The 16656-nt window shown below is 42.5% G+C and overlaps 1 protein-coding gene across 1 annotated transcript; it reads left to right on the top strand.

Moving 5' to 3' along the window:
- The first annotated feature begins 3991 nt into the window (after positions 1–3991).
- Positions 3992–15334, top strand: CRABP1 (cellular retinoic acid binding protein 1). Its single transcript, XM_015872792.2, has 4 exons — positions 3992–4227; positions 4542–4720; positions 7407–7520; positions 15000–15334. The coding sequence occupies exons 1-4, from the start codon at positions 4158–4160 to the stop codon at positions 15048–15050; spliced, it is 414 nt and encodes a 137-aa protein (XP_015728278.1). The 5' UTR covers positions 3992–4157; the 3' UTR covers positions 15051–15334.
- Positions 15335–16656: the final 1322 nt, after the last annotated feature.

Below are 16656 nucleotides of genomic sequence, written 5' to 3'. Positions count from 1 at the left end.
CTTCCGGACGTTCAGATAAAGAATAACATGGTCCTATATCCCCAGAGACAAAGATCCTTTAAGAGTCTTCAATATCTAAGGTAATCCATGCATCAGCTTGGTCCATCTGCCTGACTAAATCTTAATAGACCTAGGTCATCTTTAGAGAGGAACTGACACAGTTTGATTGCTTTTATATTGACAGCTACAGCTTTACTAATACCTTTTGTTAAGCAAAAGAGAATTGCAGAGCTTCTGAAAGCCTCTGTGAAAATCACTGATTTCTAATGTAATTATAACACCTTTATGAGAAAACAACTTCTCAACGTTAGTGATGATGGGGAGTATTTGTAGTCGAACAACCAAACTTCAACAGTGTCACAAGCTGAAATACCACATCAAGGCTGTGTCACATGCAGAGCACTGCTCTCGCTCTCCTATCCTTTCTCAGTTATTTCTTGTGGCCACATATGGAAAGTTCCAGGCACAGCTCAACAGAAAGATTTCAGAGTAGCTTCATCAGTATCTCTACCCATTTCCTGACTCAAGCGCACATTCAGAGGCTTCTATTTGAAATATCACAAGTGTTTATTTAAAAGGGGAACAGTAACCTTGTTCCTGTCTGGTGCACACCTATAGAACCTTACTTAATTTGAAGAAGGCTTGATTTTCTTTCTTAGAGAGTAATGCAGACCAGTATGACCCCACCTGGAGAGCCCAGGAGGCAGAACTGGGCTTCAGAGCACTCCTGTATATCAGCCCGTGCAAACAGCAGCCTCTGTTCCACTAGCCTAGTCTCTTCCTTAGGTGGCCTGTGAGCAGGTAACAATGACTGTACTGCTTAAAGAGATCTTCATAGTCTTTTCTTTGTAGTGTATGCACTTGTCTGGACAGAAGCATCCCCTGGATCATTTGAAACAGTCTGAAATCAAGGATTTCAGCTTGGAATTAGTGGGTATTCTTTCAACTGTTAATGAGAGTGCAGTAGAATATACAAGACACCACTGAATACATTTGTATTACATTTCACCTATTGTCATGCTGGAGGTCCATGGTAAATTAATTTGGCAGATAAATTTACGACAGCAATTTGCCTTCCAGTTGTATAATTTATTCATGTCAGAAATAATTTATTATACTCTTCTTTAAGCTATTCTTTTTTGGGGTACCACCTTAGTAAACAAAATTTATTGTTTACCCTGAGCCTTGTGTGGCTTCACAGTGGTCAGTCAATGACCTCAAGGGGATAGTTTTGGTCACATTACTGGTCACTTATTTGGATGGATGATGAAGTGCCCTGGTCCCATCTGTACATATATTACTTTCTTTTGTCTTAGTGACACTGTTGGAAAGATTAATTAGGTCCATCTGCAAGGGAAGATCAGCCTTGGGGGGTTCAGGTGAATAGAATAAATGCCAAGGGGGAAAAAAAACTGCTGACAGGGTTGATTTGGAAATCTAATTGTTTTCCGTAGCATGAATGGGAAAATTGCATAAAGGGCCTTGAAAGAAAAGTGTTACTACCATTAAGTTTGCTTATTTCTGCATGACCTGATAAATATCTGCTTCTGCTGCTGTAGGATAAGAGTCTATGCTAAGGGTTAAAGCCCATGGACAGTATTCTCAGCTGCATAGGTCAGAACAGCTTTCGGATCCTAGTGCAGCTGCCCTCACTTTATGATGGTACAGATTTGAGTCATTTCTGTCATAGTATTATTATCTCTGTCCCTCATTTGCATGATCCAAGGTGTGAAGTAAGCTCATCTGGATTCATACTCTGTCTCCTTTTTATTCTAACGGTGCTATGTTCATTGCAGCTCTTGGACCCCACCTCAATTTTTGCCTTTCTCCTGACTTCCTTTATGCTTCTTTTCATATATTTTCCTTGTCTCTTTCTTCTCCCTTAAAAATAATAGTAATAATAACCTAACAGCATTGATCAACTGATGTGATCAGAGCTTATAAAATACAATCTCAGCCCTTGCAGACTTAAATATTCTTCTTATTATATGTGTAATAATTGGTGTAACTGGTACATAAGCCACCTGAAATTTATTGCTATTTCTCTCCTCCTGATGCTGTATCAGCCTAAGAGAAGACTTGTACACCACAATACAATGGGATTACAATCCCAGTATTTTCATACAATGGAAAAGAGAAAAAGGTGGGGGGGGGGGAAGCACCCATGTTTTACTCACTGAAAGTTCACTGTTTGAAGGACCTGGAATGTAAGGGCTGTTCTGCTTTTCAACTTCTGCTGGAGTGAAGTTAGATTCTTTATGAGATCGCAGTTCAACTCCTGCTGACTTTTAAAATGAATTGGTAAAGCCAGAAGAATGAGAGGGTATATCTTTGAAATAGAATGGGAAAATAAACTATATAAATAGAAAGAGAAGATGCATGCAGGAAGGATAACATGAAAGAATGTAGATGTTAAATTCGATTACTTCATATATATGAAGAACTTTTAGAGACAAGGAAAATATTTGCTCTGGAAATACATGGTGCTGCATCCAGCCCTGTGCCAGCAGCAGTGACCCTGAGTCTCAGAGAGGCACAGTTCTGTGTGTGCTTGAATTTGGGGTCCAACGAGCTTCTGAGCCCAGTCTGTAGCACTAGAAGGAAAGCTGCTCTATGTGTAATAAGGTGAGAATGTGCCCACACTGCCAGACAGCATCAGTCAGACATCCAAGAATGTACCCCATTGGTGGACTGGTAACTCACAGTCTTTAGGCAAGATAAAAAGGAAGTTTGATTTAGATGTATCTGAGCTGACCCATTCAACGTGCTGACCTTGCAGAAGAGAGCCTTTGCCACCTGCAGGCTCTTATTCCTTGTAGTGTGCCACACTTTCTAGATGAAGGGTATTCTGAAGGTTCTCTCCTGGGCAGCACAAGGCAGGTCAGTGGCCACAGTCCAACAACTTGAAAACTGGTCCTACCTCTTAGAAACGCCCTCACAGCTAAAGTCTCCTGGAATCCTCCTTGGTCAGGTCAGTGGTGCAGCAAATGAAGAGCAGTAATGGAAATTAAGTAATCCTTTAAATACCAAAATGTCCCCCTTTGTATCTTCTGGGCCAATTTTCTCAGGTAGACATCAATGGTTCCTACCCAGTTTTGCTGCACTTCAGTATTCTGTAATTCAATAGAAAAAGAGTGACTGCCAACAGAGGAATGCCTGGTTCTGCCTTACTGGAGAAAAGCTCTTCCTGGGGTGAAAAATGAGAGCGAATTTCACTCTGTAGAAGCTGCAGAATCCTTCCTGACAGATGGATGCAGTGAGTCCCAGATCTGCACATTTTCCAGGAGTGAACCTATTTTAGACATACCTCAAGGAATCAGCTTGTTCTTTCATGGGGCGAGTGAAACAAGTGACGAACAGTGTGAATGTACCATGTGGCTCAGCAAAGCGTTTCCTATCATTAAAATTAAATTACATCTGGCTCTGTTCTGAGTGGGAAATCACAGCCCTCTGAATCTTAGAGTATTTCCTTATGCACAGCAGCGTGTGTGACTATGGAAGTGTGCGGGCTTTGCATGTGCCGCTGTCCTTCGCCCCGCTCAAACGGGCGGGCTCGGATCGGGGCAGCCACCTGCGCAGGGCCGTGCCCCCCGGCTCCCCTTTGGTGGGGCCGTCCGCGTTAGCCGTGCTGGGGACCGCTCACCTCGGGCTGAGCTGTCACAGGTGTGCGGCCTCGGGCACAGTGTGTGATCATTGTGCTCCCGTGCCACAGCCCAGCGAGGCAGGTAACGGTGCACCGTGAGCCCTGAGACTCCTCACTCACTTGCGCTGCTCTCCGTTTTCTCTGTCATCAAGTCCTCGGTGCCCAGCGCAGCGGCTGGACAAGTGGCAGTAGGGCGGCCCCAGGAGGACTGCGGAGCAAAGAGGGATGGATGGATGGATGGATGGATGGATGGATGGATGGATGGATGGATGGATGGATGGATGGATGGATGGATGGATGGATGGGGGGCTTCAAGGACGGACAGACGGAAGGCTGGGAGGGGGAACGGCAGCCTGGCGGCGTGCGCCGCTCCCAGGGGAAGGGCTGGGGGCCGGCTGGGGGCCGGTGGGTGTGACCCGCTCTCCCCTCCGCCGCCGCGGTCCGCCCCGCTCACACGGTGCCCGAGCCGCAGAGCGAGCAGCAGCAGCGTCGCGTCTCCGCCGCCCGCCCCGCCATGCCCAACTTCGCCGGCACCTGGAAGATGAGGAGCAGCGAGAATTTCGACGAGCTCCTGAAAGCGCTGGGTGAGCTCGGGGTGGCGGACTGGGGCAGCCGGGCCGGAGCAGCGCGGTGCCCGGTGCCGGCCGGGAGGGCTCGGGACTGCGGAGCTGGGAAGACTGCGAGCCCTGCACGGGTATCGCGGGGCGGGCACGGAGCGCTCCGCTCTTCACCTGCAAGAGCCGGCGGTCCTGCCTGGGGCTCCGCCGCCCTGCTCTGCCCGGAGCCGCGGCTTCTCCGCGCGGGGCTGCAGCGCTGCCTTTCGGCCCCCCGCCCCGAGCCGGGCTGGTGCTGGGTGAGCTGCCGACCTCAAGCTTTGCTTCCTCCCCGTTTCGCCCAGGTGTCAACGCCATGCTCAGGAAGGTGGCGGTGGCGGCCGCCTCCAAACCCCACGTGGAGATCCGCCAGGACGGGGACCAGTTCTACATCAAAACTTCCACCACTGTCCGCACCACAGAGATCAACTTCAAAATCGGGGAGAGCTTCGAGGAGGAGACGGTGGATGGCCGAAAATGCAGGGTAAGAGGAGAGCTGTGTGTACGGTGTCTGTGTATGTGCCCTGAGAGGCACAGACCTGCTGCCCTGGCTGTGAGAGCCACTGTGTCTGCCCAGTTTCCTTACCAAACTCGTAGATGGGATTAACACATCTGCTGTCCTCCCCTTTCTTCCTCCTAGAAACACTGGGGGAAGAGGGGTGTCTTGGTGATTGCAACTCACCTCACCCAACATTTCTGTGGCGTGCAGGACAGAGCAGAGCTGAAATCTGAAGGTAACAGAGAATGACAAGTCTTGAGGGCACAGCTGAGTATCTGCTTGCCAGCTACCTGCCTGGAAGGGTTTTGTCCAGCTCTCTTTGCCTCCACTCTCTCTTGGGGACTTCATCCATAGTGAAGGCTCTCTTCCCAGTGTGGACGCAGGGAGCACTGTAGTGAGAGACACCTCAAGAGTCAAGATTTAATGCATAAACTTGACATAACTGTTGTCCTAAAATCAGTCAGATAACTTCACAAGCAGTTCACATTGGTTATTTTGGGCTGAAATTATCTGTTGTTCCTTTCCAACTTCATGTTTTCAGATTGCAATGTAGGACAGACCTCCAGTTACAGCAGCCACAGTTACATCAAACAGAAGTGCATCAGAGGGAGTGTTTGGGGTTTGATCCTCTGTGTGAGCCCCTACTCCTCTACCTTTTTTAAGCCACTTCAGTGGCTGTGGAGGGGATATAATACTGTGAAGTCAGCAGAATCCTGGCTCCTTGCTGATGTAGGTACATGGGATCGAGGATACTGGGGAACTGGGCTTTGGTCAGTGCAGTCTTTCAAAACAAGATAACAAAAGATGAGTATGTAATCCTTTATGCAAGTACTTGACTCGCTGACATTTATAAGATTGCCTGAGAAAGATGTGTGAGTAAAGAGTATAGAAATATTGTCCCAAATAATATGGTTTTTATGATAGCCTGTGGTGGCGCAACAGCCTATTAGCTGAGCTATCTGCTGATTCTTGGGCCAGCTTCTGAGACTGATTGAACACTAAAAAGTCAGAGTAAACTTAATATCTCCAGTGCAATTGTTGTGAATGTAAATTTTTGGCAAAGAGAGGCAGATATTGGAAGATGGTGAATGCTTAAAACAACCCCCTTCATCTCCAGGAGGAGTTCTCATATATTTAACAGTTTGTTCAGGAAATGTTGCTGGCTGTTAATATATCTTGCTCAGCAAAAGTAGTTTTTTCATGTATAATTCATACACAATAAATGTGACCTTCTTTCTAGAGGAGGATTTATTGCTGCAGGTGGGAAAACAATAATTATGGCTGTAAGCTTTGCAGGTTGGAAAAATCAGAAAGAAATGTGTTTTGTGAAGTAGTAAATTTTCTCCATGTGTTGTGAAACAATTTATAGCCCAGTCTCAGGAATTAGTTGTACTGTTGGATATATATATATATATAGACAAGATGTGGCCATGGAGCAGAAATTGACAGAGAATAAAATAATGCTTCAGAATATAACCTGCAGTACCTGGCAGAATCGCTGACTGGTGGTGGGTTGTGATACGCTTCATGGGGTGGAGGGTTTTGTTCTGCCAGCTAACTTGATCCATTGTTCATGCAAACAAAGAGGAGTCCAACGCCGTTCACTGAAAGGCACAGCTTCTATAACTGCCACTTGAGGAGGCTTGTCGGCTTAAAAACCTATTGTTTCGGAATAAACATATAAAGTGAACGGCTAATTTTAGATCAAAGGGAAGGGTTTTTTAATTTTTTTTCCCCCTCAGAACGTCTGGGAAGTGTTAACTCGATTTTATGCATACATATGTGCACACATGTTTGTGTATAATCACGGACTAATGAATGTCTCCCATGTGCCAGTTGTAAAGCAATTACTCACATTCATTACAGGGCATCCTTCTGCACAGCTGTTCCATTGCCCCATAGAATAACAGTTCAGTGCTAGAATGGATAGCAAGAGAAAGTCAGGGCTTACTATTAGTGAAATCTAAACAAAATCCTATATTTTCTTAACTTGTTTCTCAGTGGTTTCATAGTCATTATTCAAATGCTTTGAGAAATGCCCGAGGGTATTTTCAGTCTCTGGACCTGGAGCCTTAAAAAAGAAATATCACAAACCCTGGAATTCTAACAGAGTTCCTGTCATGGAGCTGTAGCTGTGATTTACTCAGGGTTGTTAGTGCAGTGTCTGCTTAACATACAGTTAACTTGGCTCGGTGCCACACAGCACGGAAGGTTATAAGTGGCCAATGCTGCATTATTTATCACCACAAAATGATACACAGCGCTCTCGATGCTTTAACTCTAAGGGGACTTCATGGCGACAAGCAATGTGTCCCATCAGACCATGTCTACTGAGGTATTTGGGAACGTGGGCACTGTGTTTCTAAACAATAGTTTTCAACATTAAGTGTTTCATGAAAACAGCTTTTGAGTTTCGAACCAGGTGCTGTTTTACATTGAAGACACATCTACAATTACTTTGCTATTATATACCTATTAAAAACAACAACCTTACCACTTAATTTTGATTCCATCCCCTTCCACGGATGTCTGTTTCCCTTTGCCTTTGTCTGTGTCGTACCCCTTTATTATTATTATTTAGTTATTCACACTGCTGCTCATTGTTGTCTCTCTGCTTCATGCTGCTGGAGAATGTAATTAATGCTATTCCTAATGGTTTTCTTGCCTGCAGAGTTTGGCAACTTGGGAGAATGAAAACAAGATCTATTGCAAACAAACTCTTATTGATGGAGATGGTCCTAAAACGTACTGGACTCGAGAATTAGCTAATGATGAGCTCATTTTGGTAAGAGCCTCTAACCAAATCAACGCGTGCACTGTGTTAACAGCTTTTTATTGCTATGTAGCATGGCTTACTGCTTTTCTTAAGTCTATCTGGAAAAACTGCATAAAACTTTCATAATTCTCTGCACTACATCAATTCTTTTCCTTTCTTTTTCTTATTTTCTTCAAGAAAAATGCAAATTTATGCAGGTTCTCACATTTTACTGCTCTATCTTTCACCATGGTTTTACTGGTAGAATAATCACAAATGGGCCATTTCTGCTCTCTACATCCACAGCAACACCAAAGAATTTGTTTGATTTATTGCAGATTTTCTCTGGTGAGAGAGAGATCAAAGCATTTGACCTCATTTCTGGAGAACCTCCTTTTTATAAGCATGTGTTTAATGTGATGCTTCTTATACGCAGGCACGTGGTGTATAGGAGACATGTGGCATGTTGTTAGTATGCTCTAATCTCATTCTGTTTATGAAGAACACACAATTCCTTCCCTATCTCTGCCACCACCCGCTATTCCTTGATCATCTGTCAATCCAGTTCAGAGCTGCCCTCATGAGTTTGCTACAGATATGCACATTTGCACATTCTCTGTCGGCCAACATCCCCCCACTCCTATGTGACCTTCCATATGGCAGCAGGGTTACTTCAAGCATTTGCAGTAGCACCTCTGCAACTGCCTCTCCATTTATGCCATGAATCATGAGCAGTTTCTTTATTTATATTGTACTTCTGTTAGAGCTGAGTTCACTCTAGCGTATATTTCCCTGGTAATCCATCCACATACATTAATTAAATGAGATCCGGAACTGAATCTAGACACAATGTTTCTGAGTTACATGTAACACAGTTCAGCTCAAGTTCAGAACCTTTTATTTTGCGCATTCTTTCAAGTGAATTCTGGATAAATCAGTTGGCTGAACTGTTGTGCCTCAATGGTTTGGGCATGGAAAAGATGCTGCTGGAGCAACAAGTAAGAAAACATCAAACAGAGAGTTTTTATTTCAGACTGTCAGACTAATTAAACTCCTGCAATTTAAAAAACAAACAACCTCCCAAACGCTTCTCTAAAGCAGCTGGAGCTGTTTTTAATAGCGCATATGAAACAAAAACAGGGGCCAAACCTAGCCAAGTATAAATAGAAAGCTTTTAAAGTATTACTGTTATCCCCGACTTCTTGAAGCTGTTCATCCACCCCTTGTAAGAAAGAATATGCTGGTATTGAAATGGAATGACTTTTGCTGAATGGATGCTTTCTGATCTGTACGTGTCTATATTCAACTTTCTGCCACTGTGTATTACATGTATTGAAGAATCTAAATAATATTCCTAACATTTATCTTTGCAAATCCTACTGAAGCCATCTCTTAGAAGAATTATCCTTTTGTTAGGCTAAATCACTCGAGCCCTTCAACATCAAACAAGTTATTTTTGAATCATTATTTCAGTGATAAGCCCCATAAGCCCTCTTAATTTATCTATTTCCTTTCTAATCTATGGATGCTAGCATCACACGTGCTATTCTTCCATCAGTCTTACTAGCACCTGGGGCAGTAGCAACTTCATCTCCCCACTCTTACCTGAAATTCTTCTGATATGTATGCAAAGGTTTCCTTAATTAGTTTTTGGAAACTCACACTCTGCTGATCATGATCCCAGGTAATTTTCCTGGTTTCCGATTCCCCAGACTGACCCCTTTCTCCTTGCCTGCAAGCTGGGGTGATGTTTTGGTAGGATTTTACTGTTCCTATTGTGGAAACGTAGTGTTTCCATCCAAGTGGCTGAGATCATTCTCCCCATTTCTCGCTGTTTAATACGCAGTTCCATTCTTCTGCCTCTTTTCTGAAGCATAACGGCCTGTTTTGCTTCATTAAATATTAGGGCAATACTTAGTCCTCAAGACACAAAATTTCAAGTCCCTTACAACATTTGGTGGGATTTAATGTCTGAATCCTTTAAATATGTGAGTCAGGATGTTCAAAATCTTCTGACGCCCTGAAGCTCAGTAATGAGGTGTTCCTAAGAGTAATTGTAGTGTGAGGTCTCTGCTTCATTTGGAGAAGTTAAGATTGCCAAAATGAATCCATGTGGGAGGCTTTGTGTTTGAAGGAAGACAGAAAATGGTAAGGGAAGCTCAAGTTTTCTTTCCTGTAGCCCCTAATTTTGGAAGCCTCGAATATTCTATCCAGACCATTCTCTTTACAGGCTAAAATACTCCTAGGGTTTGCATGAGGTGCAGTTCTTGACTATGACAGGGAGAAAAGTGGGAATAGGAGCTCTTAGTGGGAAATTTTGGGATCTTTTTTGAGCTTTTGCCTTTCAACTGTGTTTGCATTCATCATCTCTCCGGGGTTTAACTTAGATTACTTTATCTCATGCTTAGAAATCCTTGTGTCTGAGTCTGTAGCTCCTCATGTGTGTCTCACTTCTTCCAAACTAAGATCACAGTGAGAAGAGTTCTGTCATTGTCCTGCCCCCTCTTTCTTCCTTGATCATCCCAGCTATTTTAGGGATCCTTAGGACCCAAATTCATTCTCTTTGCTCTGTGTATCAATTCAAATATTTAACAATTCCAATCTTTACAGTTCTCAAACCTTCTTGCTTACCTAAGAAAAGTTTTCTCCTCCTCCACAGGGAGACCCTGTGATGTAGCAGTTTAAGAACTCTGTAGAGCTGATACTTGTCACCCCCTCTGCTCCTGCTTCTCCAGCCAAAGAATTCTTTCAAGGAGTCATCACTCTCCTTTTTAGCCATTAATGCATTTGCAGAAGGAATCAATAAAACTCATATACTGTGTGCAAAAAGTTGCAGTAAGGAATCTAGACTGTGTTAGACTTCTGAGGCATTAATGGAAAATAGGCTTCAGGCAGTGGGTAAGGGGTGAGGAATGAGTTTTACTCCTCTAATAGTAGCTGCATAAATCTTGGTGATTTGCTACATAATTTTTAATCTAATGTGCTATATGGCTTGGGGGGGTCCATTAGATGATGACATTTTCCAAGTGGATGTGTTTTTCTTTCCAACACAGCATGTTCAACAAAATGCATTTACCATAACACATTAAAAGAAAACAAATCTGTGTTGAATTGTTATGACTGTCATAGATCTAAAATAGAAACCTTATTACTATATAATTACCAGTCTTTTCTGGATCCTGGAAGAAGATTTGTCTTGTGTTCTTCAAAGATATTCCCCTGAAGCAGTATGATGGTCTCTCATGGCACATCATGTCCTCTGGTACATAAATGTTGGGAACAAGCTATTCAGTTAGCCGAAGATTCCTTTAATTTCAGGTGCCAGTTATGTTCACTTTTACTTCTGTACTGCTTGCAGCATGGGAAATGAGATGACTCTTATTAGTAGCATAAATAACATTTGTCTGGTAGTTTGGGAGATGCAGATCTAAAGTCCCACTGCAGGAGTCCTTTTAGCAGAGTGAGGGATTCATGACCAAGCTCTGCTATATAAAAAAGGTGCGGCAAATGTGCAAGGACATTGCAGCTGCTTTCATCAGTGATATGAATGGTAATCTCATCTGATGCACTCAACAGGATGGCAGTGCTACATTTTTAGAAGTAGCGAATAATCCAGGTTAAAAAAGGAATATGCAGGAAAAGGAGGATGATAAGGATAGATCCCCATCAAAGTCCAGATCTGCTTGTTGTGACTGTATCTTTAGACTTTATTGGATGTCAAGTCAGTAATGCATAGATATCCTTGTTTACAACTCAACTCAGGAGCTACTTGAATTAGCGCTTGGGGCAATTGAGATTGGAATCTAACACCAAAGTATGTATTTATTTACCCGTCTGAAAAGTAAGATCTGGGTTTTAGGCTATTCTAACATCTTTCTCCATCCCTTTTCTTTTATAGTCATTAATGTTTTTGTTCTTGCTGTGTGTTTTGATCAGGGACACTAATGAGCTATCAATCACTCGTATAAGTCAGAACAAAAGGTCTGCTCTTACAAAGTTAAAGGATGCTGCTTCTGAATGTTAGCTATTCAAATGAGAAACATTTACATTTTGACTTTATCTGCCTCAGTGCTTTCATAGCTGCTCACACCTCTGTAGATTTTGATTTAATCCATAACACAAACATTTTAAAGCAGATGGTTACTGAAGAGGATCTTTAAAAACAGCCTTAGACCACATTTGACACAGTTCATGTATCACACAGGGGTTCTCAGAATCAATTATAGCGAGGGTCAAAGATCAGCACATTAGGGGGAGTTCAAGCATGGTTTGTGTTCTGCTTTTCCTTCCCAGAAAAATCATGACATAGTTGGTTAAAACTGGTGAACTGCGGAGCCTAGATGAGTGAGTGAACATTTTTAAATGGTGTTGCTGGCTTCTAAAGTTAAACACAGCAGGTGAGAAGTGCAGATTTGGAAGTATATTTTTCAGCTGTATGCTGAGATTTGTGATGTGCCTAAACCTTGTATCAAACAGTGCTAAACTCCCTAAGTCATTTAAGCTGTTTTTTAAAGTTCTGGAAGAATTATCTTAAACACAATCAGTTATCAAAAGGAGGGGACACCTCATGGAGGTCATGGGGGTTTTTGCTGCTGACCTCACTAAAAGCAGCCTTGATAAGAGTTCTGAGACCTGTAATCACACACACATATGTGTTGCATTTACCTAGTGCTTTAATTTAGCATTTACCCCGAGGAGATTTAGAAGGGGAACTTGCAGACCTGTGGCCCTTGCTCGCTAGTACAGCCAGTAACACGTAAGCAGAGAAAGAAGCCAAAGCTGTCTATATTGTGGATGCATTTGATCCTGTGGATAGCCTCATATAATATCAGTTGCAGCTTAGATGATTGCTGGGAACTGGATTAAAAGACTACGTTCTTATCTCTGCCGTTCATTTGCTGCGTTACTCTGAGGCAAATGTACAATACAGCAGTTCTCAAACACCGATACCGTGATAAGTGACCTGATTTTGCACAGTCTTGTACTGCAGAAAGTGAAGCTGTACGTTGGGTAGCTTGTTAGTAGCATCCAAGTTTGAAATTGATGGCTGCATCTTCTGTGACTATATTCCCAAAACAATCAATCTCCTTGAAAGATTATGGGACTCGAGAGGAGAAAGGAAGTATAAAATATGGCTTTCTAGTGAAGATTTACATTTTTATGCTGCATAACGTTAGTTTATCATCATGGATGAAGTGTCATCAGTCTAGAGGTTTACAGATACTTTCATCTTGAAGCACTTTGTAAGATAAATGGATTCTTTGCAATCTAATGGGAGTGTGGTGTTTGGAAATCCTGCATCTTCTCATTGGTTTTGAATTTAGCTTGGTAGTGTTGTAGTCCTTCGAGTTGATCTGGTGAAATTTCACCACCAATTAGCCAGGATTACTCTCTCTGCATATTATGAAGTTTTACTCCTTTCAGTCATGGACGTCCTTAAAGTCTGCTTGTTCAGACAGGAGCTAGTGCTTCATTCCACTCCGGAGCTAGACACACAAATAGTGAGCTTACCCTGAATATGAGGATATAGGTGTGAAGGATGTAAGGTTAACAGCCTTTTGTTTTGGATCTCCCCGTGCGCTTGGGCCCAGCTGTTCATTAGACTTTTCTGTGATTAACCACAAGAAAAGGAATGCAGCAAGTTTGAATATGTTCCCCTTTGCGTGGCTTAGTAACATGGAGTTTTATCAACAATGCTTGCAAGTTACATTAAGATAGGGAAACTCCTTTTGCATAAGTCCACGCTTAAACCACGTACATAACAGTGGCAGTCACAGCCATTTCTTTATGTGCTCTGGCATGGAAATAGGAGTAGTGAGGACCCATCCTTTAATATTCATTTTCAGACATTTTCATGTAGAAGTTAAAAATGTATATAAAGATGAATGTGATCAGCTCTTTTTACGCTTAAAAACAAAGACTCTATCATTTCTCACCATCCAAAAAAAGGCTTTTTTTTCCTCAGTAAAGTGAATAAAATATGTGCCAGAGGCAGTTTCAAAGCCAAATCCTCATGAAAAAATATTGGCCAAAGCAAGCATAGGAAGCATTAAAACAAGCAAAGTCCAGCTGAATTTTCATAACACTCTGGGGTAGGTCTTAGTTATATTTTTCAGTGAGACACTGGCAGTTCTTACAGCCAAGCATCCCATCTCACAGCTTGTTAGCAGTGAGCTTGAAGCTGGCGATGTCAGTGTAGCTGAGCATTTAATGTGCTTGTAGCTCTTCTGCAGGCAGTATTTCCTCATTCTTGGACGCTTATTTCCTTTATGTTTAATTGCTTGCTTTGATTTTAGCCTGAAGACACAAAGTTACATGAGATGATTTTGTGTTTAGGTGGCTTTCTGAGGCAGCTGCCACAATGTCTGTCATGCCCAAATGTCCTAATAATCCGCACGACAATATTACTGCTGTAGATTTGCCTTCTAAGTGCAGTACTACAGAATGATTAAAATATATATATATATAGCACAGGCTTTCAGATGCATATCTAAAACTCTGTTTCTGTTCTTATTGCACCACATAGCAGCAGCTCTAGTAAGTGGAAAATCCAAGTATTCTGAGGCACTGAATTTGGCATGAGAAATAGGGTGATTGTAGAATCAGTGAATATCCCAAGTTGGAAGGGACCCATAAGGATCAATGAGTCAAACTGCTGGCTCCACATAGGACCACCCAAAAACAAGTCCATGTGTTTGGGAGCATTAAATAGATGCTTCCTCTGACAAGCCGGGTGCTACAGCCACAGCCCTCAGCAGCCTGCTTAGTGCCTGATGGTGAAGAACTTTTTCCCGGTCCCCCAACAGCAGCTTTATGCTATTCCCTTGGATTCTGTTGCTGGTCACCAAAGAGCGTAAATTAGCTCCTGTTCCAATGGTAATGAAACATAGTCTGTATTAAGTCAACGGCTCTCAGATGTGTAGTGATCAAGCATTTGTGGGGAGGCTGTGATTGGCGCTACCCACATTACAGCTTGGGAGAGGAGGTTTCAGTTGCCAAGCCTGGTGTGTCAACATCTTGCAGCAGTGTTACGTTCACAGGTTATTCTTGTACACTCACCAATGTTGCTTCCCTGGCTTCATTTGAACTACTCTGATTTACACCTGCAAATACCAAAGAAGACCTTTTTAACGTGCCATTCAGTCCGACTGCACCCCGACCATTTCCAGTTCAAAGTGTTGCAGTTCTTGCTAAATATAACAGCAGTACATTCCAAATTCCTTTTCTTTTTTTCATGTTTATTTATAAATGTATGCCAAGAAACTATAGAAGGAGGGAATTTCTGGGTCATTTATCATTCTGACAAAATTCATGGTGCCTGGGAAAAGAGGTCGCCTGCAGTGCATTTCTTGTCCAAAATGATTCCTTTCTTTACTTTCATCTGTCAAGAGACATAGGAAATTGTATTTCTGGTGTAGATCTACCTACTACAGTAAAAGTGACTTTAAAAATGATGTGAAGTGTTCACTGGTTCCATTTTCTTCTGATTGATTTCTTTTTCTTTTCCAGACCTTTGGTGCTGATGATGTTGTGTGCACAAGAATTTATGTAAGAGAGTAAAAACATCCATTTGCTTGTCGCCTGGGATGAAGTGGAGAGCTGTGGAAAGCCCCAGTAGAATGAGTATTTGTGTGTGCTGTTACTAATGCGGTGTTGTATGTGACCGTGTGTGTTATATCTGAATCCTTATCCTGTTATGTGTATTTTCCTTTACGTTTCATCACAGATGTTACTCCTTTCTCACTTTTATGCAGTCATTTTTTTAGTGTGTGTCTGCTTTGTATTCTGTAGTTGTCATTTGCAGTGGTTTTACCAATTATTAAACTTATTGGGCACAACTCACAGCTGTTTGGGGGAGTTTTTAATAGAAGACTCAGCAGTGCTTTGATTAGGGTTGAAGCACTTCTTCACCTCTTTGGAAGTCAGTGTGGAATTTCAGTGCTGTTGGCCTTTTGCGAGGCCTTTCACAGAGCTGCATGTTCCTTTCTCAAACTCAGATGCTGCATCTTTCCTTCTTCCTGACCTGCCACTGTGCAAGGGGCACTGAGGAACAAGTCCTGCGGTCGCTGGAGCTGTGATTCAGCAGAATGAGACAAGACAAGTAGAGCTCTGCTCTCTTTCTGGTTGCATTTCTGAAGGATAATTAAAGAGAGAAACAGTTTTTCTTTCTGAACGGGCAGAGGTTTGCTTTCCCTGTAGAAATTCCTTCTAACCAAGTACAAAGCACAGCTGTATTTACAGGACAAATAACACTGTGTTCATAACTATTGCTTACTGTCATCACACCCAAACATATCAGACCTGATCAGAGAGCCAGGAGAATCTGGTAGACTTTACTCAACTTGGTCATAAAAAATATAAAGCTGGGGAAAGCTGCTTTTCTCCTGTCTTCTCACCTGTGACGGGGAAGACATTACTCTGATGGACCAGGAACTCGCCTGTTCTCCAGTGTTTGAATATCTACAACTAGACAGTAGGAGCACTACTTATTTCAGTGCAGCCTCCAAGCTTATCTGGCCAGTTTTCAGCTTTGCAAAAATCTTTTATCTGCTTCATGTCATTCAGTCATGGCAGACTGAAACAGTTCAGAGGTAGCACAGTGTGTGTGCCATTCACTGAACTGCTAGATCCAAATCTCGATTGTCTTGGGGTGTTTATGGCAAACAAATGTCTTTGCCTCTTCATGACTCACAAAACTACACAGAACAATCCCTTCAACAGGATTCTTCAGTTGCTGTGCAGAAAACAGCTACCTGTTCTGTATATCACAGTGTGAGCTATAGGAGCACAACAGGAGAGAAACAGAGGATGTTTTCTGTCTCATCTGCTTTCCGACAGGTCACACCTTCTTCATCAAGGATTAGCACGCAGTGTATGATACTGCAGCTGAAAAGGAGGATCTCTTCCTTCCACACTTCAACCTTCAGCCAAACCCTATTTCCAAGATCTTGTCTCATTTGGTACCAATTAAGAGCACTGCATGACAGCTTGCACTGAAGCACGAAATGAAATTAGTTCACTTTGTTTTGGAATTAGGTGCTGCTACCCACTGATGAGAATGAAATCCTAAGGGGAACAACAGTGATATATCTTTATCTTTAATTTCCATCTTTTAAGAGTTTTAAGTTATGGTTCTATATACATTTTTTTTTTTTTTTTCCTTTTT

This window comes from Coturnix japonica, chromosome 10 (assembly GCF_001577835.2).
Source record: "Coturnix japonica isolate 7356 chromosome 10, Coturnix japonica 2.1, whole genome shotgun sequence".
NCBI classification, from domain to species: domain Eukaryota; kingdom Metazoa; phylum Chordata; class Aves; order Galliformes; family Phasianidae; genus Coturnix; species Coturnix japonica.
Note: the sequence above shows the minus strand (reverse complement) of the source record. Positions and strands in the feature narration are given on the sequence as shown.